Genomic DNA, 26,874 nt, shown 5'->3' on the forward strand with positions numbered 1-26,874 from the left:
GAGAGAGAGAGAGACCTTATCAAACTGAGCCAATACCAAATGCTGTGTGTTCAGTTCCTCTCCTTGGTCCACATCATCCTGATCATCATCGTCATTTTCATTCAATGGGGGCTCATCGTCCTCATCATCATCTCCAACATCATTCACAACAGGAGCTGGAGTGACTGGCACATCTGGAGAATAAATAGATCATATGAGAAGTAGAAGAATCAAATTCTAAGAGACGAAAGTTACCCTCATATAAGATAATCTAACATGTCATGATGTTCAAAGTGTATCACAACGTTTCACAATTACCATTGGGAGCTGGTGTGTTGGCAATGTTGTAGTCTTCATTGAAAGCTCCTTGATAATTGTATATCTGCAATCATCATTTAGCGAGTCAACAAATATTTCCACTCTAGGGAGAGAGAAGTCGAAACATGAACACTCGTCTTTAGTACATAAATAAGTACAACTCTCTAGAGATCCAGATCTCATACTTTAAACAAGTTAGACTATCAAGATAATTATTCAAAATCTAAAAGCTTTAACAAGTCAGAATTCAATATCTGAACAACTTGCTTAACCTAACAAATTTGATTCGCTCTGACCCTCATTTACCCAAAAGTCAATACCAATATACATGTGAGTGAGTCAGACATCAACAAGTCCAGGTGAATTATTGACACACAAAAAGAATAAACAAAAGGCCGCACACACAATAAAAAGAAGCATAATTATGTGCTGCATGCAGAATTTTGAGAACTGTCTTTACATTGGGAGTAGAAAGCTCCTCATAGGGATCAGGTATTGGCCCATCAAGTTGAGGAATCTTGGGTGTACAAGCAGACATCTTACCATACGCACGTCCAATAGAAGTGCTCCCTCCACAAATCTGAAAGGTCAGTAACATAATGTGACTCAGAGATTTGTATTGAATCAACAAGGAATTTTGTCATATCCATCACTCATGCTGATCCAGAAGTGATCAACAAAGCTTACTGCTTGGATTAGTAGAGAAAAAAATCACAGAAAGTTAACATCAAAGCAAACAAATGGTCCATTTCCAATTAATGGAGAGCTTTCTACAAAGATACCAATAAACCAAGGCCAACATGAGCAGAAACTATAAACTTCTAGTACATACTAAGTAGGTTCTAGAAATAATTACCCAACTTCCAATGAATTAGTACAAATATAACACACGTGAACTTAACATCGGAAAAAGTAACTACACCTCCAAGGAGGGTCTGCATATGGCAACACCAGAAGAAGCCAACAACAAAGGCCTAATGAGAAAAAACAATACTTCCTAGCATACTCTAAGAATGTTATGGAGAGAAGAAAAAAAAAAATAGTACTAAGTGAAGAAACAATTAGTACTAAGACTCTTCGGACCAAAAATGAAGAAACAAAACACTGTACAGAAATCCAAAGCAGTTAAGATGTATCGACTGAAGAAACATCCCAACACTGCTTAAAAGTAGCATATATCCATCTTTCAGTACATTCTCATAAGTATTGTCTCTGATCTTTCCACCTTTCAGTCTCCACATTGAACACCTCCTACTTTTGTCCCAACATTCATTGGTAACTTGGCAATTTTACATGGACATATCATCACCTAAAAAGCGAGAACATGTACCCCTTTCCCTTTCTTTCATATATTTTCAAGGATATCAAACCAAATCCAATTAAAAATGGCATCCGATGTTACTCAAATTTAAACTTGCCTGAAGTATGGCACTTAGGCCATAAGAATTAAGAAAGAACAAAAGGAACAAACCTCAATCTCAAAAAACTCGGGTATAGCATCTGCGGCTCCATCTTGCTGGGGAATAAACCCACCAGCTTGATATTGTGGGGGAATTTCTTCACGTTTTCGCTTTCCAGCAGACATTGTGAAGAAGTCCTGAAATGAATATAAATAGTTAGCTATACTAGTAACTGAATTGTATCAACATAAAACAGATTGCATGTCCTTGACAAGGATGAAGTAAAAGAAGCAATGAAAAAAAAGGTAAACAAACCAAATCCATTCGAAAGATGGTTAATCATGGGTTTTTCTTCATACTCAGTTTTTTTCCTTTCTGCAATTTCAATTTAGTTATTAACAGCATTACCTGTGTTGGGGGTTGATGAGAGGCTCCCCTATCCACCTCATCCCGCCCTTCCACATAAGCTACACAAATACGTGTGAATCAATACCCAACCATCATGGAGGAAAAAAAAAAAAACTTTAACCTAAATATGTATTCGACTTACCGATATTAACATCAAGTGGGGGCCGCTGGGTCATCCAAGGAGAAGGAGGTTGCTGCGGGCAAAAGAAACAATAGTTAGGTTTTCTTATACTTATCAAACAACCCAAGGAACTAAATGTAAATTTACTTTTATAGGAACTATATAAACAATGTCCTATTCACATTTGCATTTATACCAGTGATGCAATTATCGGTATCCATGGAATATCATTCAATTTGGTAGTCATATTAACATAAGTATCTGGATTCATATTTAGGGAAATATTATCATTCCATATTTATGAAAATATTCGTGTAAAAACCAAATGGAGGCATATTTTGAAGAATTTTGCAACATTTTAGAACTTGAAATTTTATGCAAATTAATACTGCATGAATTGAACATGTATGTTTCATAAACTCATACCATCTAAGATGAAATAGTCTGTGCTACTCTCACTCTCTGGCACATGTCGTTGCAATTTGAATTCTAGTATGCAGAAAGTGGCAAATACTCCCAACATAAATTATAGTGAAATTTTATTCTTAAAAGATTTCATACCATCACGTTCTTTCAACAAGGGTATGTGTAATGCAAAAGACATTCATTTAGCATAAAATTAGTAGGGCATAATATCCAAATATGCTCTTTGATCATTTCTCGGGTCTTGACGATCAAAGTAATCCATTCTCAGTGAGAAATTGACTATTGCTCCCCTCAATATCAGTGGAGTGGCTTACTCTATGGATTTTTATTTCATCCACATACAAATTACACACGCAGAATGAAATGTTTTACCATGTATGGGCTAGGTCTTCCAGGTTTCAAATCTGTATTTGCACCTGCATTGCCACCAGCAGAATCATCACTAGCCCCAGTAGGAATATTATAAGTCTCCGCGGTTCCTGGTGTTTGGCCTGGAGTTTGTGGTTGCAAAGGAGTTTGCGGGATTGGAGTTGGTGCCGGGGTCTGACATTCCAAAGCACCAACAAAATCAACCATTGATACAAACCAAAGCAGAGATTTTCATCGCAAATACAGAAAATCACATGAAATAAAAAAAGAACTCACTGGAGGGAAGAGTAAATCAGCAGTAGGAGTCTCATACTCCTCAGTCCCTTCATACGGTACATTGAGATCATGAACTGGAGTAACTCCAGGTGTGGGCTTGGCCGCCGCAGACCTCTCAATCGGAGCATTTACAACACCAGCTTGCATCATCTTAGCCTCCCAAGTCTGAGATTCACCGAAAATTTGAACAAATGTCAACTAAACCATACTTACACAGTTTCAATAAACCAAGTTAATCCTCATTAAAATCCAAAACCCTAGAAATGAACCAGATCGAGCTCTAATAACCAGTCCATCGTACAACCTCATATCAATAGACACAATAAACGACATAATCTCCGATTTCGATACCGAAAACTCGAAAAATAAAGACAATAATTTGAAAAATGAAGATACAAGGGAGAATTGAAATTACTCCTTGAAGCTCCTTGAGGACGTCTTCACCGGCGCCATTGGCGAACTCTTCCTTGACCTTGTTGATGACGTCCTCGATGACACTGATGTAGACAGCGCTCGTCGAAGCCATTCTCCGATCCTCAGCCCCCGTCGGCCTCCAGGCTCTCCCGTCAACAAACCGGAGATTTCACCGGAAAAATTGAGAGGTGAAATCCAGCCCAGGAAATCCGCGATTGGAGCTGCGGGGAGCAATTAGGGTTTGGGTGTGAGAGTGAGAGAGAAGAGAGAGAAACGGCGGAGGATAGAGGAGCGGAGGGAAGAGAGAGAAGGGCGGACGAGAAGTGCAGAATAAAGAGTGGAATATAAATAGGTTTGCATCCGATTATATGTGGGTTGGGCGGTGGGTGAAAAGTTAAAATATTTATAGTGGGGCCACGTGGCGAAATTTGCACGATTCTGACTCGTTATATATAGATTTCGTACTGTAGGCTTGTTTTTCCATTCGCCCATGACTGTTTGGACAAGGAAGGAACACAGGACACCCCTCACTTGGGGAAGCTTGATACAGTGAGTAGCTGATTTGTTTCAGCATATTAATTTTCTTGCGTGGTGATTTTGTGTTTATGTGCTAAAAAATAATAATAACACTGGAAAAATAATAATAAAGAATTTTTAAAATAGATATAAATCGGTCACTAAGTTTCGATACATAAATTTTTCAATCTTAACAGACTTTCACTCTGGGATCCAAAATTAATGTGTTTACCCTTTTTTTTTTTTTTTTTTTTGGTCAAGAATAGAACTTCATTGAAACAGACCACAAAGGTCGAGCAAAAACAACTAAAAAAAGTCAACAAGGCTGAAAAAGCAAGGGAAAAAGTAAACACTGCTACAAACCATTACAGACTAACAGTAAAGAAAGACAAAAGCAGAACAAATAGCAAGAGCTGCTGTAACAACAGCAAGTCTCAGTCAGGGGGGCCATCGCTCCTGAGAATATGAAGGATATCATGATTCATGACCATCCGTTTATCTTATGGGGGCCACATTAAGATTGGTTGGCACTAGCTTAACTAGATGAGATCATTTTTGTTCACCTTACATGCAACAAATGTAGAGTTTGTCAGTGCCTAGGTCACAAGGCATAAAATTATGCATCCTTAGGATATGTTTGTTTTTAGGGACTAGACTAAATTAATTGTTGAGATATAAATCTCACATCGGAAAAATAGAATCTAGCATGTAGTTTATAAGGGTCTAAGACACTTCACTCATAGCTAATTGGTTTTGGATGTGAACCATATACTACTTTATTATGGTATCAGAGCGGGTTACCCATGTCCACGTCTGAATGCGTAATGGACACACGAACTCCACGTTACCCCAAATGTTGTCCACGTGTTAGGCTTGAAAATTCACCACATGTGGGGGGCGTGTTGAGATATAAATCTCACATCAGAAAAATAGAACCTTGTTTGTGGTTAATAAGGTTATGGACCACTCCACCCATAACCAATTGGTTTTGAATGTAAACCCCATACTACTTTATCACTAACTACTTTAATCTAACAAGACCAAGACCAAGCCCATGCTTGGCAAGAAAGAGGACTACATTAAATGGGACGTTACAGTCCCCAAAGTCAACACCTTCTATGGGAGAGCGGCCAAAAATCATCGGATTGTGCAAGCTCGTGTTAGACGCTCTTGTTGTGTTTTGTTCTTTGCGTCAACATCATCATTCTCTCTCACTCATGTATGCTTCAGCCTCCAACAATGCTTCTTTAAGTTCAATTTTATTCATTCTCTCATCTTAGGGAGTGAGGTTGCGGAAGAGGATTGTGCTTGAGACGAGAGACTTTGTTTCAAGAATTTATGACGTGTCTTGGCAAATGAAGTTTACAAATTTTGTTTGATAGTGATGATGTTGGTGAAACTGATGATACCACTTCTTATGGGTTTAGATTTATGGGTTTGAATTGTGATCAATTTAACGGATTAAAATTATGGGTTTGAGCTTCTTCTTGTGTTTTCTCTTCTATTGGTATCGTTCTTTTCTATAATTTTGTTTTCTTTTGTTTGAGGAGTGTAGGACTTTAATAGAGCACCGAACATGAGTTAGGTATAATGTAAAATAAACTAGACTTGTGAAGTGTAGGACTCTAATAAGTATTAAGCCCAACTATACTAATCCCTAAAAACAAACAAACCCCAAGTGTCATATACTGTATAACCTTCAACCTAGATATTCCCTTCAACCTAGATATTCTTATTGATGTCTTGAGAAAATTTATATTATGTCATTTTAAGTTATCAAATCTGGAGAATTCTCACAAAAAAAGGTTATCACATCTAAAATCATAAAACACTGTCTTTTTACTAAGAAAAGTTTCTTATTAGTTCGGAGAGTGCCTTTCCGCCATCGTCGGACGGGTCCTAATCGATCCCTCATGGGTCTAATCTCAACAGGCTCTTCATTTGGTTCGGAGAGTCGTGGCGGCAAGGTGGGATAAGAAGGAGATGAAGGCTAGTTTGATGGTTGCAGCTTCAGGGATTTCCTCTCTGATTTTGATCGGCAGTTGGGTTAGGGGTGAGCCAATGGCGTGGCTGGTTGTTATGATGTCGTGTTGATATGCTGTTTGTGGTTTGACCTAATCTGGGTTTTGAGATCTAGATCCAAGATGAGAACTTGCGGTGGTGGTGAGGCCTGGTTTGGTTATGGTAGCCTAGGCTAGCGTGGCTACGAAGGCGAAGGATGGGTGACGGTCTGACGGAGCAGCAGAGCGAAGCAGGTGGTGGGGGATTGTAGGCGATAGCATGGAGCTGGTTTGGGCTAGGTCGGGCTGAAGGCTGGTCTCTCTCTTGGTGGGTTGAGCACAATTTTTTTTTGGGTCCACTTGGGCATCATTTTTTCCCTTATTTTTCTAGTTTTTTCTAAGCCTATTCTTTTAGGCTTCTAGCGTTTTAAATTAGTTTTTTACTAGTTTATTTCCAATAATTTTCCTGTGTAGGTTTTTAGGAATCTAGATAGTGGACACTTCTTGTCGTACCGCAATTGAGCGCCTTAACGATAGAAGTTTTCATGCAAAGCTATTTCTATGTAGAGCTAGATTATAGCTTGCTAAGCTCATCGTTGATGACGATAATGTACAACATAATGATATATGAATCATCTCAATTCGTTGTGGTCTGTATCTGACACGACCCACCTCGAATTTCACCCTGAAACCCAAAGTAAGTCATGCGGGGACCACCTCCAAGGAAAATTTACTGAAAAAATTGAGAAAATCTCCCTTGAAAATGGACAACCCTAACTCGAAAATTCCAAATTACACTCTTAATACAACACGTCCAAACATCACATAATTATCCTTCAGAAATTCTAAACATAATATACAATAATCCCAAAGTATTCAGAGCTACTAAACACTAACGGAAGCAAGAAAAACACTAGTAGGTTAAACAGGTAACCTACTGATGAAAACTGGCGGAAATGCGGGTGACTATGCCTCGCCTCCTACTAGATCCAACCCGAACTCTGCAGACTGGGCAATTTAAAATGAAAGGCCCAGGGGAAAACATTTAATAACGTTAGAGTGAGTGGACAAAAATAAAATAATAATTAAAATATTTATGTTTCCCCAAATTAATTTCTAAGGAAAAAATCGAATGCATGCCGCAAGCGATAAAACTTTTATCTCATAAAATATCGAGCCTCTCAGACTCTATAATATATGTATGTATTTACACTCGTCCATACTCCCTATATAAATTCATGGGTCTATATAGGGCTACTACGCTCGCGTCCAACGCTCACGTCACGCCTTAATGCGGTGCTACACTACGCCATTAAGGGGGACAGACGGGTGTATAAATATGTGCCCATACCCCCTATATGAATTAAACACTTAAATAGGGCTACTACGCTCACGTCCAACGCTCACGTCACACCATAATGCGGCTATATGCTACGCCATTAAGGTGGACAGACACATATGGCTAGCTAGCATTTATATACATACTCTCTCATAAATACATATTTATATCCACCGAAAATCCCATTTTCGGTAACTCTCCAAGAGAAATAAAAATCGTCAAATTAAAATGACGTTAAAATATTCCGCAACATTAATTGTTCAACCATGAACTATAGCATGCATTTATTAAAAATAAACGTCCACTCACAAATTAGGCCTAAGCCTGATGTCGATCTGGGGCCTCGTCAGCTCGAGCCTCCTCACGTCCTGTTCCAAATATAATATTAATTTCCCAACCAATAATCCAATATTTAATCAAAATAGGCAAAATTACCCGAGAGCCATAAATGCGCTCATCATTGCCTAACTTTGATATTCTTAAATCGGAATGATCCGAACTTAAATATCATACTCAACAGTCGTAAATACAACCTCCCCAAAATACGACTTGAATCCTACGACCGGATTCTACATTAATTAACCGCCAAAAATACCAAACTTCGGAAATTCACAAATCTATCCAAATCTCATCCAAAAATTCCATAAATCACATCAATATAATCCCCTTAATATTCCACATTTAAAACCCTAAAAATCTCTTAACCGGCGGCGGCTCCGCCGGCAGCGGCGGCCGGAGGCCAATTCCGACGACCTCCAAAACCTATGAAATTTTGACAGAATAATCCTCTCATCATGCTCTACAACTTTCCTAACTAGCACAAACACCAATTCCAAGCCTAACTAGGGTAATCGACTAAAAACATCAAAAACGCCATAAAACTTCCACCTCAAATTTCTCCTTACCTAGCTCAAGAGGGAGTGAGTCCTTTTAGGGCAAAGCTGCTGGGTTGGAGGGCTACAAAACCGTACCAAGCTTGCCCGGATTGGTGGCCGGAGGAGGGAGTTCCGGCGACGTGAAACCTAACACAGTCGGACCTCTCGGACCCGATATCTTCCTCACAGCGGCGCTAGGGGAGCTGTCACCGGTCCAAGAAGGTTGCTAGGTTGATGGCCGACCGAACGGGACCGGTGCGGCGACGGTTGGTGGCCGGACGGCGGCTGGCCGACGACGGAAAGATCGACTGTGGGAGGGAGTTCGGGTGCGGGAAAACCGGGAGGGAGAGAGAGAGAAAAGAGGGCTGGGCTTGACCACCCCTTGGCTCGGTCCAACCTTCTTATACCACCCAAATCCAAAATAAAACACCCCTAAAAAATAATACCCGAATAAAAATTACCTTTTACTAGCTAAAATTTACCATTTTTACCGTCGTCATATTTTCTCCCACGAACAATTCCCCGAAACTAATCATCTCTTAAAATACCTCTAGGGACCAATTAAACTATTAACTCAATGACGGGGACGGTAAAATTCTTATTATAATTAAGCTAGTGAATAAGGTAAAAATATAAGGGTCGGGATGTGACAGTATCAGTGTTATTTTGGCTGCGACTATTAATACAATGAGTTATAAATCTGCATTTGCTTAAAAAAAAAAAAAAATCTTATTTCACCTGTCAATTTTTATTTTTTTAACTGGGAGTGAGATAGCAAAGCCAAACTAATAATTAGGACTCAGTAGCTCGATCAACATTGGCCCAGTTTGACATTGAGTTTTAAGAATTAAAATCACTTATAATCATTATTTTGAATATATTTTCTGTTTGGTAAAGTCTTAAAAACGTGCTTATCCAAAACTTTTTAGTTCAAATAACCACGATTTTAAAAACATGTAGAGGGTTACTTATTTAAAATTGTTGTAAATATTATAATATATGTAGATGTCCTTGTAAATACTCATTAATTATGTCCTTAAGATGTAAATCATACTTTATATAAAAGAGCATAATGAGAATGAAAGAGACATTTCTTCCTCCTCTTACATTTTATTCTTCTCTTTTCTCTCTATCTCATTCTTAGTTTATAACACGTTATCAGCACGTTTTCGCTCATTCGTTCTATGAACTCCATGATGATCTATGAGATATTGATGCAACTTTTGTTGCTTATTATTCATACTCACGATCTATGAGTTCGCTTCTATTTTGATTATATCTTGTCTTCATATATACTTTGTTTATATTGCTCAATTCTATGTTTACAATTGCTTATATTAATGAGCCTGAAGTTTCGCTAATAATCATTTATGAGATTGTGAACCTAAAGTTCAAAATTACATTAGACTTGGAGATCTAATTGTGTAAGCATAAACCTGAAGTTTTATGCATGTACATGTGATCCATTGTTCACAAGATTTGAACTTGAAGTTTCGATATTGATATTTTTTTTCTTATGAACATGAAATTCTAAACAACATAATTGGATCCATGATGCATGATCAATGTGGTCTCTGATGCAAGATTATTACTTAAGACCATGAACATGATCTATGAGTTTATGAGTTTATAGGTGGTCTATATATTATTGATTTAGATCAAGAATCTATGGTTCTTATTCCCATTTGTTTGGATGAGTTTTGCAATATCATGGTGCAATTCTATGCATTTTTATGGATAATTTTATGGAACTTTTGAACACATGTTCAATATGAGACACTAAGAAACATTGTTCTACCAAGAGCCATGAATGGACACATTTGCGTCTTCTAATATGGATCCTAATATGGCTATAGATGTAGCTATAGTAACAATTTTTGACGCATGCCTCAACATTTAGTGGCTCTCTACGAAGCCCTCTGACAAAGACAATAAAGCTAAATTCAATCATATGTACTAACAGTTTCATTGAGATTCATCTGGACAATTTGTGGACAATGAGAAACATGTTGATATGATCAACAAATAATGATATTTGATTATAGCTATTATTGTTGTAGTAATGAACATATGTTGCAAGTTGCAACCATGTTAATGAGACTATTACCATTCTTTTACTTGCATTATGTGGGAGTTATTGAATTGATGTGTGAGTTATTGATTTAATGTTTGGAGTTACTAAAATAATTAACTCAGTTTACTACCATCATGTGATCAATTATTTTTTTGAAATGACTCTTCATATTACCATTTTTATTATTCGGTGTTGTTATCAATAGGTCCTGAAAATCATGTATCCACTAGGTTTAAAGTTTTAAGCTCCTGGAAATTTTTATACAGATCCTATAATGTTTTATGATATTATGAATATAGATCCACATTCGTTAGATATAATTCATCTATGAGAGATGTTTGTCATAGAAGTGACAATATTTGCCCCAGAAGTGGCATGGGTACCCAATATCAATAAGCTCACAGTAGCTAATGCATGCATATAAGAATGTGTGAGATCTATAAATGATGAACATTGATGAAAATTTGCATATGGTAGCTACCAAAGACCATTAAGAACTGTATGATGCAATACCACGTTTCATTATGAATGTCGACAAATCATATTATTGGCCAAATTGGATAGAGGCAATTCCAATTAAACTGAATATCTAAAACGTGATGAGATACTTAGACCTATGGCACAAACATGATACAAAAAGGTATTAATCACAATGAAAATAAATCACTATGGCACAATGTCTACAAAAGACATGAGAATTACAAATATCTTTCCTTATACGTGACAATTTTCTGTAAGTACAATGTTACATATATTTATTGACGAGAGACTTACGACAGTTGTCATCGTATATTATAAGGATCTTAAAAGACTTCCCAAAAGTAAAGCGTCATTATAAGCATATCGCTTATCAAATCCTTAAAGGATCCAAGTACATGAATGATTCGAATGTAAATCGATCCATGAATACTTGAGAGAGTCTGAATCCCTAAGCGAAATGACGTAATGTGGCTTATACATGCAAACATAACTCTCATTAGTGAGACGTGTCTTGGGTTGGAACCCAAGAAGAAAGGCATGAGGGGGAGGCCCAAAGGTGAGCATATCTCTCATTATGCTGGACTATTAAACTAAAGTTAACTCATGCAATTAATAGTCTAAAACTAGCTCATATATACTCATTCTGTTATAGTTAAAGTGATCAAATTTGCCTCAATGCGTATTATGATTGGACTACAAAACCTAATTCGGATTATGTTGCTACATATTATAACTTTCGCAAAGTTATGAATTGCTTAAAGCTCTTGAAGAGCATATACGAGATGTATCAATAAACGAAGATATTAATATGAGTGGCTAGATATGCCATGCTAATCTTCCAATGGTTTGAACCATACATAATAATGTGTTAATTAGCTTCTACTGCTTAGTTATTACATAATGTATGAATTTGAACATGTGAGGATGTTTCTAATATTACTAAATGAGGTAAGACTAATTAAAAGTTGTATAGTTCTATTGGTATTGTTTTCATTTTGCAGGTATGAAAATCTTGTGATGAGCCCTTGTATGCAAAACAAACAAGATCTCACTTCAGTGATAGACAAATCAAACCGATATTTATGATATATGAAGCTTGCAACAATCAAGGGGAAAATCTCATCAGGGGGAGCATCCAGAAGCATGCTACCTAGAACATATGCGCGTTGCACTCTTTTTCTCCTTCGACTAGGGTTGTTTTTTCCCATAAGGTTTTAATTACCTGACAAGGTTTTTAATTAACGAGACAACAAATAAGCGCGTCCAACACCATATCATTTATTGGTGGACATTCAAGGGGGAGTGTTGTAAATATTATAATATATGTGGATGTCCTTGTAAATACTCATTAGTTATGTCCTTAAGATGTAAATTATACTCCTATATAAAAGAGCCTAATGAGAATGAAATGGACACTTCTTCCTCCTCTTACATTTTGTTGACGACTCAGATCACACCATCGGCATATCAGCGCGCGGCACAAGGGCTAGTGTTCTAGGATATTCTCTATGTGTGCCTTGGCCTTATGCCAATAGGATATGTAGTTAGACTAGATCTATGTATTCATATCCTTACCATATTGGTATTGTGTAATTCCCTATATAAAGGGCTCTCCTATCAATGAATAAGATGATGACTCTCTTGCTATCTCTTTGTCTCTACTATTAATCCTTCATCAAACTAAAATTTTTAAATATTAAGTTTTTAAACCACAATACCAAACTAATCTATTATCGCATCATTTTTGGTCCAAGAGGAAATAATAAATATCTGCGTAGAAGACAGATATTTGGAGCAAATTACAGATCACGGGTAAAGTCGTAATTCCCGTTTCTGAATTAGGGCTAGCCGAATAGGTCCATCAGCAATAAAGTAGACAAACACACGCACAGTTCCAGAGTCGCAGGCTTTGGGAGGGGAGAGAGAGAGTACCGGACACTCATTCTTACCTCTAATTGGGTCTGGATTTCAGATTCCAACCCCCTTTCTTTTATCAAAGCTTTCCCAACAACCCAATAAGTATCAAACCACAACGCTCGCTGCTTCTCTTCGTCAATTATTGATCCCCGAAATCAATCGCAAACCCTAAATCATCATGTCGGGCGGGTTCTTCAGGGTCAGTTTCTGAATTGCTTTTAATTAGTTGTTTTCGATTGCATCGATGCTGTGGTTCAGATCTTTTCTAAAATTTAAAAAAGATTCTTAATTTCGTTCAATTTGGTTGATTTTGTGTCTGTTTATGTGATGAATTCTTCGGAATTGAATTGTGTTTATCAGGGTACGTCGGCTGATCAGGACACGAGGTTTTCCAACAAGCAAGCCAAGCTGATGAAATCGCAGAAATTCGCACCGGAATTGGAACATCTGGTTCGTTTCCGAGATCCCTATTGTTGTTAATTTATTGGTCGCCTTGTATTATCTGTGTTTTTGATAATGTGTGAGAATTAGGGTATTGGTTTACTTACGTAATCAGGTATTGCCAGTTTGTGTGGTTAATGGTGTGTAAATGATGTGTTGCAGGTGGACATGACGAAGGTGAACATGGATGTTATGCGTCCATGGATTGCTACCCGGGTAACTGAGCTTCTCGGGTTTGAAGATGAAGTTCTTATCAACTTCATTTATGGTCTTTTAGATGTCAAGGTAATGTGATGCATAATATGATTTTTTTCTTTTTTCATCACTTTTATTTATAAACATAATTTGTGTGTGTGTGTTTTCCAAACGGCACTCAGTTATCAGCTAAATTAAATCTTATCTCAATGATATATTGTTACAATTTCTTGGTACGCAGGCCATGGATTTTTGTTTTGTTGTTAATATATAGTTTTATGAATGGTACATGTTTTTTCAATACGCAGGAAGCGAATGGAAAGGAGATTCAAATTTCGCTGACTGGATTTATGGAGAAAAATACAGTTAAGTTTATGAAAGAGCTCTGGACTCATCTTCTCAGTGCACAAAATAATGCCAGTGGTGTCCCTCAACAGTTCTTGGATGCCAAACAAGAAGAAGCACGAAAAAAGAAGGTTAGTATATACTGTTGCATTGTGGTCCTAGTCTGTTGAGATAATACAGCTTTTATTGAAGAAGTTTGCCATTGATTGTTCCAGGAGGAGGCAGATGCAATTGAAACTCAGAGAAAGAAAGATAAGGAGGTGCTTGAACTAGAGAGATCAAAGAAGATGGTAATAGCATTTATTCATGCTGGAGTTACATTCTCTAGAGCAGGGTTTTTGGTTTTAACTTCCGTTTGTGTTTTCATGCATTCAGCTAGCTTCTCCAATTATTTGGGTTCATGCCTTTTCCTCAAACTACTGTAGGAAGGAGGGGTTGATAAGAAACCAAGCAATGGTGAGGCGGGGCCAAGTTCATACCGTGTGTCCCCAAGGGCTTCAAGTGACCGTCCTGATGATGAGAGAGGGACTGGCAACAGGAATGGTGTGACAGCAAGGAACAGGTAAAAGCCATTGGAATTCGTTCGACACTTGAGTAGTATTCCTGCTAGTCTGCAGTCTATCTGTGTTCACACTGTTGGTATGTGTGGGATGTCATTCATATACAAGACATTCATTATATTTATGATACGTGGTATACACCATACTCTTAATATTTTGATTTGGTCATGCTACATATTGAGATACTGTAGCTACAATTATGTGTGAATTTGTACACCAGCCCCGCTAAATGTTTTATGTTCAACCTTCTACAGGGTTTCTAGATCTCCACTGCCTCCGATAGATTCAGCAGATTCGGACTCATCTTTGTCCCCTCGGTACTATCTTGAACCACTTTGTGCCATAAATTTTAAATATACTGCTTGGTTTAATTCTCTATGTTCGGTCCAGCTTCTGAGTAGTCATATTTTAGTAATGCTGAGCATGCTTTATTACTCCTTAATTGTAAATTTTCACTTTATTTTCTTACCATTGATTATCTTTGGAAAATGGTTGGTGTGATAAATAAAGACTTGATATTTATGATATCTTGCATTTATAATGAGATTCTTTTCTATACACCAATAGTTTGTTTTTGGATCCTAAATCGTTTAATCTCACTGCCACTATACAGGTTTGGTGAAAGAGACGGATCAAGCAGCGTATCTAAGTCACCAGAAGCACGGGGACGGTCCATTTCTTCCGAAAGGGGAAGGGGTTATCGCTCTCCACAAAGACGACCGATTTCATCTAGGAGGCGGTCACCTGAGGGATCACTTTCCCCAAGAGGAAGATCACCTCATTCCAGGAGAGGATCACGATCAAATTCACCGCACAGATCACGCTCTCCTGTATTGCGTCGAGTTCGTTCTCCCTATCAGCGTAGATCACGTTCTCCTGGACGTCGCAGGTCACCTCCACCTTTCCGAAGCCGCAGATCACCCTCACCTTTTCGAGGCCGTAGATCACCCTATCGGCGCCGAAGATCACCCTCACCTCTCCGCCGCCGCAGACCCTCACCTGTTCGTAATCGCAGATCACCATCACCTATCCGGCGTCGCAGGTCACCCTCCCCTCTGCGGCGACGGTTGTCACCTATTGGACGGCGTCGCAGGTCCCCCTCACCCGCACGTCGTAGGTCACCCTCACCTGTTCGACCATCGTATCGAAGATCATCACGGAACAGGTATGCATCTCCAGTGCGACGGAGGTCACCAGTTCGGAGTGGCAGGAGGTCCCCACCTCTTCGACGTAGGTCTCCTTCGCCTTCTGATCGAAGTTCTTCATCTCCTGTTCAGCGTGATTCCCCTTCACCAGTCAAGAGAACAACAACGCAGAAGAGATCTCCCCTGCAATCCCACCAAGAAAGAACAAGGTTTAGTTTCCACTTGATTTTGTATTTGCTGTTGGACTTTTCTTCTTTTTGACTCTCCAATAGTTTTTCATGCACTTGCTGCATGAATAAATGAGATTGTGCAAATGACATCTTGTATGACCAACTCTCCTTGCACCATCCCTGTTGAGTCGTTTATTTCTTAGCAACGTATCTAGGGTTTATTTGTTTATTTTAAATAAGATTATTCGACAATATTATGATTCATAACATAAAAAATCCTGTACAGGTCTGTTGAGAACTTGTCCCCAGCTTCACAACAATCCTCTGGTTCCGAAGGGTCACTGCAGAGGGAATCGAAGAATGGGAATAATTACCACAAAAGAGTTCCAGCTTTGTCGCCATCACCACAGAAGTCTCCTCTAAATTTAGAACCTTCACCAGGTGCAAGGAGTTTGAGGGAAAAGAGGAGGTATTCATCTTTGCTGTATTACTCGTATGAGAATATGTGCTAGTCTTATGATGATTTTGTTATTTTAGTCTATGCATACTAGTCTTCTGATGATTTTGTTTTTTTAGTCTATGCTTACTATTTTTTTCCTCTAGAAGATTGTCCAGTCCATCTGAAAGTCCTGCGAAACGACCAAAGGAGCAAATTGCTCGTTATGGTAGCTCAAGTCCTTCAAGGAAACCAAGAGAACAAAAACTTCGACGTGACAGTCCCAAAGAATGTGAAGAAGAGTAAGGAATAAATTATAGTTTCATCATTTGAAATTTTGTTTGATAATTTTGTTCATCAAGTGATTGTGGATGTCTTGTTGTAGGGATGATGCTGATCACAGACCCAAGTCCTTGGAGAGAAGATCCAGAGATACATCAGGGATCAGTAAGCAGATAATTTCTCCTGCTAAGATTCCTAACAAGGAAGAGTACTCTCCTGAAAGAGTAGTATCTGGTCAAAGGTTTACTGAATCTCAAAGCCATTTGGATAAGATTGAAAGCAGAAACCAAGAGCAGGAGATGAAGAGGTAAACATAGCCTGTGACATGATTTAATTTCACATTAATGAATTATGACTACTTGCATGAACGGTTTCATGATATTATAACATTTCTGACAGTGGAAAATCTTCTGGGAGGGGTTCAAACATGCCAATTGTCTATAAAGACTCTCTGCCAGGTGAGACACAAAGGGCATCAAATCCTGGTGAAGGGAAAAAAGCTGATGATAAGAACCGCTCTCATTCAAAGAATACCAAGGATAGCGAACGACATCGTAAACCTGGATCTTTACACTCATCTGTTGAAATGGTTGATCATAGTAACCATAGTGGTGGTTTGGATTCTGGTTCTGAGGACAGTGACAAAGGCAGAAGCGGAGACAAGGAAAAGAGAAAGAATAAGAGATCAGAGAAGCAAGAAGTGACTTCAGATGATGATGACAGTTATGATTCTGCAATAGAAGACAGGAAGGAGGCTAAAAAGAGGAGGAAAGAGGAAAAGAGGTTGCGGAAGGAGAAGAAGCGCCGGAGGCGTGAGGAGCGTCGACGCAGAAGAGAAGAACGTCGTGCCGAGAAACAGAAAGTGAAGAACTCCAGTGATGCTTCTGGTTCAGATGGTGAACATGTGACCGGAAGGGGGTTTCATTCAAGTGACAATGAAGAAGAGGCTGTTCAGAAGAAACTTGAGATTGAATTGCGCAAGAAGGCTCTCGAATCACTCAAAGCAAAGAAGGGCATCAGTCAATAAATTTGTTACTTTGTTGAGATATGCGGATGTGATTTAATCTTTTTAATCTGATCAAGTAGTAATATTTCAGATTTGTTAGGAATATATTTTCTCAAATAGTGTTTCTATGTTTTGGTTACTGTTTGATGTAGTCTGTGTTTACTGCTGGCAGCTTAAGTGGATAAATGAGGATTCCCTGAGCTATTCTTGAGTTCTACTTTATGCAGACATTGCTCCTAGATTTTCTGGTAATAATCTGTGAATCACATGGGTGTGAAGCTCTTAATTTGCCTTTATACATGTCTGTTGTCTGATTGTGACTTTTATATTGGGCTTCATTTTAAATTGATTAGATTGTTGGTAGACATTCTTTGTGAATGTCTCATATTTTTTGTCTCTTATGTCAAAAAGATCCTAAAGGTGTTGTGTTTCATTCATTGATGCGGATTAACTAAATTTAGCTTTCTGGTTAATTGATAGATGAAATTTATGTCAACTACTAGAGCAGATCATGTGCAGATGCGCATTTTGACCATGGATTTCAGGTAAAGTTTTCTATGAACAACTCAGTGGCTTAGGTCAATTAGGTGAATCATTTCCCCATGTCCCCGTTTCTCTCCATGTCTTTCTGTCTCTAAAATGTGTAAATTTTTATTGCTGCTTTCTTACTTTATTTTTGTTAAAATTTTATGGTTGGCAGCTTGAGAGTTCTTCCTGGGACTTAATTTTCTATAATTCTCTCCATGGTGACTGGTCCTGATGTTGATATCAGCTGTAAGGTTAACATGGATAGTATATCATGTATGTATATAGAATATTAATACGGGTGATAATGGAGCATGCTTTCTCACTGGGCTTCACATATTATGCGAAGCATCCCACTTTGATAGAAAAAGTCTGTTGTGTGGATCATTTGACCTTGTTTACTTCATCATTTAGCAGTATTGACGAATATGGTGAGTTCAATATACTTTTTTTAATGTAGATGGTATACCTTACGTGAATTTCCTTGCAATGTATTTCTTTTCATTCTCAGTGTTCGAAAATTACATCCAATTTGAGGAGTGATCACCCGGTTTTAGATAAAACTTTGTGCTCTATATGCCTTTAGTTTGAGGTTAGCAAGTTTAGGCTGCTAGTGATAGTAATTCTTCCTCTGAATGTAGGCTGGATGTTACTGCCTATGCTTAAGCATTTGCAGGTAGCAAGTGTTTCTCTGTGAGTGTTATTGGAGATGTGAAACACGATCATAATCTGTTTGACATGGCTAAAGCATGTAAGTTAAGCTTGCTGACTTTGATGCTGCCTCCTTTATCAATTTTTGACCGAAGAGATGGGCAGAGAAATTGAATTTAGATAGGCATCGACTTCCCTTTTTGTTGATTGAGAACTGATATTTCTTGTTCCAGATCTCAGTGAGAAGTAAGGGCTGATCTATTCTTGCTAGTATATTTTGTGGCTTTTGCCTCCTATATTTGGTGTGTAGACTTTAAGATAACGTTACTCCTTATCTGAAATTTCGTTTTGGCATCATAAATTACTCCCAATTTATTGTATCCTCATCTTCCTTAGATGAGAATGTCCTAGCAAAACACACCAAATGTACTCGTCTTTACTCCTTGTCTTTGTCCTTTATCTTCCTTAGATGGGAATGTCCTAGCAAAACTTGCTTCCAGATGTTGTAATGTATCCCTTGTATTAATTTCAAGTTTTTGTTCTTCCATATTTCCTTCCTGGTTATGTTGTGGCCTTTACTTCTCACTTCTCAGTCACAAAGTTGGGAGTTCCATTCCATGTCACGAGAATCTCTTTTGTGTAGTTTTATAGCGGGTTCAGACAATCGGTTTTAGTCACTGTTGACATGAAAATTGCATGGTATAGGCCAGTTTCTCATCTTCTCTTTTCACTTGGAATTGTTCTGAATCCAACTCTGCCCTTCCTTTCCGAGTATTGTTGATGGATTATTGCTCAGCTGTTTCCACTATTCAGACCAGAGACCTTCACTTTCTATGAACAATGAAGGCTAGCCTTTGTTTTGCTTTGTTTACAAGTTCTCCATAGTTCCTTGTAATACAACTGTTTTACTGACATGCAAACAACCGTTTTTTTGACATGCCATATGATGGTTGTCCGCAATCGTTTGTTTTGTTACTACTTGTCCACAAAATTGCCGTATATTTGTGCCGAGTGAGGTTTTTGTATGTACTACTTTCTATTTACCATATCCACGAGCTTAGAATTTCAAGCTGTGGGGTGGTGTGCTTCAGTTTGCTTAGGCTGCCTAGCAATAGAGTTATAGACATGAGCCAGTATGGGCCATGCCTATCGTATTATTTCTGTGGTTGCATGAATGGATAAAATCCTGTTGATCTAAAACATATATGATTTTCGTAATGCTAGAATATCTCTATACGTCTTTTTCTGGTGGTTCAACATCCCATTAGATTTCTCTGGTGTTCAATTTTTCCGTAGTAGATAGCGAGTCCATGTGGCAACATTTCATTTGCCTGCTCCCGTACCTTCCCATCCAGATTGTTGCTCACTCAGTCAAGTACAGAAGTCATGAACACCATGGAAACTGAATTGTGAAGGGAGAGAGATTCTGAGCGCCAGTTTCAATGGCTGCAACTCTCACCTCATATTCATTCGTTCTAACCTCCTCACCCAATTCAAAAGCAACAACAACCCGCAGAAACCCCGGAAAGTTCACCGTCCTTGCCAACAAGGCTGGACCCTTCTCTGCATTTCGGCTTGGCAAGTCATCAGGGGACGTTGGTTCGTCATCCTCCGACGAAGGCGAAGCCGGTGACTCCAATTCAAGTCCATTCAGGTTGAATTTCGGGAAATTACCCGACGTCAAGTCTTTGATCCCTGTTGTGAGCAGGCCTTCTTTATCATTTGGTCCCTCCAGAAGCAAGGACCCTGGGACCGTGTTTGTTGCTGGTGCAACCGGGCAGGCTGGGGTTCGAATAGCGCAGACCCTTCTGCGTGAGGGTTTTAGCGTGAGGGCTGGTGTGCCTGAACTAGGTGATGCGCAAGAATTGGCTCGTGTTGCTTCTAAATACAAGGTTAGCTTCTCAGACCATACAGATGAACAATGTGAATACGTTGGTGGTTGGATTAGCATAATTTGTGCTTAGAAGAAGATGAAAATTAGATGAAACTTGAAGACGTAAGGAAAAAGTTATTATTCAAAATGTTAATTTGCATCACATCCGGTAAAAACTACTGGGATATGTGATACGCATAATATTCCTTAAAATAGTAAACAATGATATGGCAATTATATGCGATGCACATCAGCACAAAACATTCGCCACAGTTGGTATGAGGTTTTGTCTTTTGAAAACTGAGGATGATTTACTGTGGTATGTAGCTTCATGCAACTTGTAAGATTGATTCCGAGTACATTGTACATACTAACACTGTAGATCCTATCAAATGAGGAATCAAAACGCCTCAATGCTGTGGAATCTGCCTTCCAAGATGCTGAAACTATCGCCAAAGCCATCGGAAATGCCAGCAAAGTTGTTGTCACAATTGGCCCCTCCGAGAATGGTCCAACGACTGAAGTCACACCATCAGACGCCTTGCAAGTAATCCAAGCTGCACAACTCGCCGGTGTCGGGCATGTGGCAATTGTCTATGACGGGAACACAGCTGGTGCATCGACTTACAATGTGCTAGATGGCATATCTTCATTTTTTAGCAACATCTTCTCGCGATCTCAGCTGTTGAGCATCCCTGAACTGTTGCAAAAGGTCATTGAAACAGATGTCAGCTACACTTTCATAAAGACAAGTCTGACGGATGATTTTTCTCCCGAGAGCTCGTACAATGTTGTTGTGTCAGCTGAAGGAAACGGAGGCGTTAACGACTACAAAGTAATGTAATGTATGCAGTAATATGTAATGCTTTCATTCTCTTCATTTTACTTTCCATTTTTCGGGCATTAAAATTTTACTCTTTCCTGATATTATCCAACATTACACTATTAGGTAGCCAAGTCTCAGATTGCTTCCTTGGTGGCAGATGTTTTCTCAAACACTTCTGTGGCAGAAAATAAGGTACATCATTGCTGCTCATGCTAAGCATGAAGTTTTTGCCTATGAAAATGGGATAGTTTTCTACTACATTTTATGATAGGATTTGACAATTTGTGACATCCGGCAGGTTTCACCCTGGCCAAAGATGTGATCAACAATATATATTTCGGCTTTTACTTTCTTGATTTGCAGTCATCTTAACTATGATTTGGATGTTTATTTGTGACCCCAGGTTGTGGAGGTATATACCGATCCATCAGCACCTTTGAGGCCTGTAGATCAACTTTTCAGGTATCGTACATAGAGATGATTCTTCATCCTTGTTAGCTGGCTGTTTAGTTTGATTGCAATGAATTCTATTAACTTATTGCATATTTTATTTGCATTTAGTACAATCCCTGAGGACGGAAGAAGGAAAGCTTATGCAGAAGCGATTGCAAAAGCAAAGGCAGAAGAAGAGGCAATAATAGCTGCTGATAAAGCTCGTGAAGCAGCCGAGGCAACAAAGATACTCCAAGAAGAAGTAAAGAAGCTATCCGAACAAGAAGCTCAAGCCTCAAATTTAGCAGAAGAAGCTCAAGTGAAGGCTGAGGCTGCAGGGGCCTCATTTGATGGCCTCGTTAGCAAAGCAAAAGACTTCGGCTCAGGGCTGTCTTGGGATAAGTTTAGCTCACAACTTTCCGAGACAGTTGCAAAATCCATGGACACCCCAAAAGTTCAGATTGCTACTGTAAGGGGACAGGCCAAGGCTAAGACACTGCCTCCGCAGAAAGCAGTTGCTAAGAAAGTTGCAGCTCCGAAACCAAAGGAGTCATCAAAGCCTAAATCCAAACAAACAGAGGCGAAGAAAGAAGTGAGGAAGGTATTTGGTGGATTGTTTACACAAGAGACTGTGTATGTTGATGATGATTGAAGAATGACTATCAAAGTATTATTTGTGCTTTTTGTTGTTATTAAGGGATGGTTGTTTGAGTTCTACCAAGTAATAATATTATGCACTGATTCAAGTCCTTTTTCAGTGGATAAGGAAATTGATTTAGCATTTGGACTTGTTACTGCAAATCTGGAAATCGATCAGCATAGAATTTGAACATCTGAATTTTGATTTATTCTACAATTTTTTTTTCATATGATGATGAGAATCAAGCATGAAGCATGCGCGCAGATGAAACCTACGTACCTAATCAAGCAACGAATGCAAGTATTATTAACTTCAGAGAAGCAAGCTAGTATCTCTTCAGGATTAGTTGACAGCAGGAGATTTCGATCAGAGTTTGTATACACTCATAAGATGAACTTTATTCTGTCATCATCTGAATCTATTTAGTAAACTACTTATTTACTGTTCTTCTAACTCTTTCACTCTTTTCCACTTGCATGCAGTCCTAAATAAAACAACATTACATTCTGAATAAACATGTCAAAGGTGAAGTACTTTTGCTATAGTTTTTTTGACTGCATGCCGTCTGTTGTAAGCTTAGAGTCTTGGACATTAACGAAACGAGTTGAGAATAACAGTCTTACCAAAGCTAGCTGTTGATCAAGTATTATTAAGGGGTGGATTATTTCTAAAAATGATTACTTCTTCCTTATGAAGAAAAGAACTGATATGTAAACTTGGACATGAATTGCAGAGACAAGATAGAGATATATATATACTAAACTTTAAGAGTACTTTCGGTACACAAGAGTGACAAGACTACTACTTGATATCTGTAAGAATACTATTTTTTCTTTTTCTTAAATCACTTAATTAAGCTCAAGTTAAGTCTTTCTATGACAAGAAATTAAAGAAAAAACGTGGAGAATCAATTGGATGGAATAGTAAATAATCTTCTTCTGCAGCAGTTCAGTCCTTTGTGGAACATATATAGCTCAGAATTTCAGGTGTTAATGATCATCAGAACAAAGAAAAAATTATCCTTGCCAAGTCCAATTAATAAAACATAACACAATCAATCAATGAATATCTACTTAGTTTTCACAAACAAATCACGCGAATATGACCTTTTCCCTCTCATCTTTACTGGAAGAGATCCAGGGTCCTGACCAGCTAGCTCTAGCCATTAATACGTACATAACGCCTCCAACTCCCCGCTATCTTATGAAAAATGAATAAATGAATATATCAATTAAAAGTTAAATTAAACTTCTAAGTTGATCGTTGGTGTTGTTCCCACGCAATGAGAATCGGCTGCAAGCTAGTTCTGCTGCTGTTGTCGATCAGTTAGTTATTTTCTGTATACAAAAAGAGAGAGAGAAAAGAAAAAGAAGAAGTACTAAGCTATAGTGAAAGTATTACATCCGAAATCCTTAAACCATTGATATATAAGCGACTACAGTTTGATTAGTCAGTATCCTAGCTCCTTACTAGCTAACTCCAGGTTTTCTATTAGAATCAAAGAAATTGTGAGTTGAAGTCAAATATAATCTATGCGTTCATCTTTTGTCTCTCTTGTTTGTGCTTTTTAATGAATAAGAATCACAAATGAGAACCATAACGCGTACTAATGAAAATCTCAAACCAGATAATGTGGATTGTGTAATTAAGTATTGATCATATTGATGGAAGTATTATGTACCGTTGTATAAATCAAACGATGGTTTAACACATGCATTTAGGGTTTAACACATACTATTAACCCAATATCTGTAAACCCTAATTCATAACTGCATATATTTCTCCGCTTATTCATGTTTTGATGCATAAACAGGGTCAAAAATCACTAAAGAAATCATTTCATCTCTGTTAATTGTATAAACTACTCATAGGGCAATCTTTAAGTGATTGCATGCCATATGCTATGTTCAAATTCATTTGTTCTCTGTCAGCATGCATGAGATTACCCAGAAATAAAATTCAAGAAATAAGTAATGAAGATCCAAAGAACTAACAATATATTAAACCTTCACATCATATGGAAAATTCTATACACGTGCACTTGTACCACAAAGTTAAAGAATGGATCTACAGCATGATCAATATAAATCAATAAATTCGTATAATGAAAGAGAGAAACAATACCAGGATTGAAAGAGTAGATTCAAAATCAAAAGAACTTTCTCGTAGTAGCTTTTCCGGGCGTTGATGAAGAATCTTGAGGCTCAGGCCCTAGTCTGAGCTCAAGATCTAAATCTGAACCCTTATCACTTTGATTCCCATGATCTTCTAGTTGTTGTTGTTGTCCACCTTGACTGTGATGATCTTGATCCGATGGTGCTTGAGAAAACAGTGGAAGTTGATGGCGTAATTTATTTTCACCTTCTTTATCATTGAGAAACCAATCAGCCGGCCATGAAGATTCCCTTATTGTTGTAGCACTTCTTTCGATATGATCGGCAACGGCTTCCGAAGAAGTGATGCTGGGATTAACCTTGAGAAGTATGGGAGAGTAAGACTGCGGCATCTTCGGGATCTCTACAGGCAATCTTTGTTGTTGTTGTTTGGTTTCAACAATGTTTGCTGATGAGGAGACTTGCTTGAGCTTTGCTTTATCTTTTCTGTGAATGTTCATATGCCCTCCTAGAGCTTGTGCGTTAGAAAACCCTCTTTTGCAAAAAGTACACTCGTAGGACTTTGCTGCAGCTACCTGGCTCGTAACTTGCTGATCACCTGAATTTTCTGGAGTTTGCTGATCACCAGACTCCATCATCAAACAAGAAAATTTGTGAGAGAGTAAGAGAAAGAGGGATCGAGAGGGATAGGTCAACTGGCTGGTAGTGAATTCGAAGAATTATATTTATTCAGGGAGAGAGAGGGGAGGCCTGCTCTTCTAGATACTGTTGATCTGTTAATTACCCAGCAATGCATGCTATGCACTTTATTATTGTTTTTCAATAGCAAGAAAGACATACAATTTGTACCAAAGGACAAAAATATCTCTCACACTCGTTATATATTAAACTAGCTAGAATTTGGTTACACCAATTAAATAGTTTAGTATATTTCGATCAGTTAATATATTTAAGTTGTTTTGGTTTTTGGTGTATTATGGTGGGATTGGATACGTGTAAAAGAAACTTGCTAAAGAAACAAATTAAGTTTGTATGTTTTCTTTTATAGTTATTTCCCAACTTGTTTAGGTTTTTTGGTGTTTCATGGAGGAATAATTAATCAAATCTGCTTTAGATACAGCTGAGAGAATCTAAAGCAAATATAAAAAAACAAACAGCAGTATACTACAGAATCCAACGTTTCAACCTAAATACTCAGTTTTAGTTCTCTTAAATAAAAAAAATATCAGTACTAAGGTGAAACAATACTCTCTCTTTTCTTTACACTTTTCTTTTGGGATGAAATGATAACAACCGTTATAGAGAATAGATGTGTTATAAAATAATTCAGAAGTATATAGTCTGATGTGATGACTTCAGTATTTCTGTTTCTTTCTTGTTCATCAAGCAAGAAATGCAACTAGAACTACCACTACTGATCGAAATTGCTCTTTGTGCTCAGACAATGCTTTAAGGGCCTAAGAGGTATGCTTAGGCCAAGGAAATTATAATCCGTTAAGTGTGATAACACGATCGAACAATCATCAAACTTATTGAATTTAAGCTATTATATATCTGAAGATTATGTCAACAATGAATATCAAGTTAATACTATCGCTTCACACTACATCTTCATTCCATTTCCAAAAAAAAAAAACAAATCTTCATTCTCGATCTGAAGAAAGAGGATCTTAATAAAGACGGATGGAAAACATAGTCTGCCACCCACCACGTATCTTAAGGAGCTAGTACAAATTCGGAAATGTTCATCCTTCAGTTCTTTATCTATCTGTTAACTTGTATCTAATTGTTTGTTCTTAATTATCAGAAAAAATCTAATTGTTTGTTCTTCTGTATCTGTTAACTTGGATCTTTTAATTAATATACTAACACTAAAATGCACAGTAAAATGACATTAGTAAGCATTTCATGGATAAATCTAAACATGATCACCAGGACATGACCAGCTCGACTAATGTTTGATTGATTCCAACGTACATTCCAAATAATTAACATTCCAAATATTTAACGTATGTATACTCCTCTCTGCCGACCTGGTTGCTGCAGCCAAGGTACGTTGTGTTATATATATATATATATATATATAGCCCTTCTCGGCTGCGGACGTCGGCACCAACGGTTTTGGTGCGGATTTCCATTTTTGCACCATTTTCCGATCAAATTTCCTCATCTCCACCGTTTAGTATCTAGATAATATTGTGTAGATCATCTCTGCAAAATTTCAGCCAATTTGGTGATCGTTAAGGCCCTCAAACTCGAGTTTTTCTGGTATGAACACAACCGGACAGAATTCAGTCCGTCCATTTGTTTTTCGAGTTTGA

At 38.0% G+C, this 26,874-nt stretch overlaps 4 protein-coding genes across 4 annotated transcripts in view; 2 read left to right on the forward strand and 2 right to left on the reverse strand.

The window, feature by feature from the left end:
* The window catches only part of LOC101296939 (transcription initiation factor IIA large subunit-like), a 4,928-nt gene extending 879 nt beyond the window's left edge, over nt 1–4,049 (reverse strand). Inside the window, exons 1-9 of the mRNA XM_004294614.1 lie at nt 3,713–4,049; nt 3,298–3,462; nt 3,025–3,195; nt 2,248–2,299; nt 2,106–2,164; nt 1,769–1,894; nt 758–877; nt 298–361; nt 16–173 (exon numbers count right to left, since the gene is read on the reverse strand). Of these exons, the coding sequence (XP_004294662.1) occupies nt 16–173; nt 298–361; nt 758–877; nt 1,769–1,894; nt 2,106–2,164; nt 2,248–2,299; nt 3,025–3,195; nt 3,298–3,462; nt 3,713–3,823 (1,026 nt within the window). The 5' untranslated portion in view covers nt 3,824–4,049. The remainder of the gene's footprint in view (nt 1–15; nt 174–297; nt 362–757; nt 878–1,768; nt 1,895–2,105; nt 2,165–2,247; nt 2,300–3,024; nt 3,196–3,297; nt 3,463–3,712) is intronic.
* An 8,848-nt stretch (nt 4,050–12,897) lies between these two features.
* On the forward strand, nt 12,898–18,021 carry LOC101297226. The gene is made up of 12 exons (XM_004294615.1): nt 12,898–13,111; nt 13,273–13,362; nt 13,516–13,638; nt 13,857–14,024; nt 14,109–14,183; nt 14,319–14,455; nt 14,708–14,770; nt 15,067–15,807; nt 16,055–16,237; nt 16,372–16,506; nt 16,590–16,793; nt 16,886–18,021. The coding sequence occupies exons 1-12, from the start codon at nt 13,091–13,093 to the stop codon at nt 17,511–17,513; spliced, it is 2,568 nt and encodes an 855-aa protein (XP_004294663.1). The 5' UTR covers nt 12,898–13,090; the 3' UTR covers nt 17,514–18,021.
* A 2,068-nt stretch (nt 18,022–20,089) lies between these two features.
* Nucleotides 20,090–22,548, forward strand: LOC101297519. The gene is made up of 5 exons (XM_004294616.1): nt 20,090–20,560; nt 20,924–21,376; nt 21,491–21,559; nt 21,771–21,829; nt 21,929–22,548. Exons 1-5 carry the CDS (start codon nt 20,111–20,113, stop codon nt 22,449–22,451), a joined length of 1,554 nt encoding a protein of 517 aa, XP_004294664.1. The 5' UTR covers nt 20,090–20,110; the 3' UTR covers nt 22,452–22,548.
* A 2,040-nt stretch (nt 22,549–24,588) lies between these two features.
* On the reverse strand, nt 24,589–25,188 carry LOC101311174. Its single transcript, XM_004295929.1, has one exon. It carries the CDS (start codon nt 25,186–25,188, stop codon nt 24,589–24,591), a length of 600 nt encoding a protein of 199 aa, XP_004295977.1.
* Nucleotides 25,189–26,874: the final 1,686 nt, after the last annotated feature.

Source organism: Fragaria vesca, linkage group LG3, assembly GCF_000184155.1.
Source record: "Fragaria vesca subsp. vesca linkage group LG3, FraVesHawaii_1.0, whole genome shotgun sequence".
In the NCBI taxonomy this organism is placed as follows: Eukaryota; Viridiplantae; Streptophyta; class Magnoliopsida; order Rosales; family Rosaceae; genus Fragaria; species Fragaria vesca.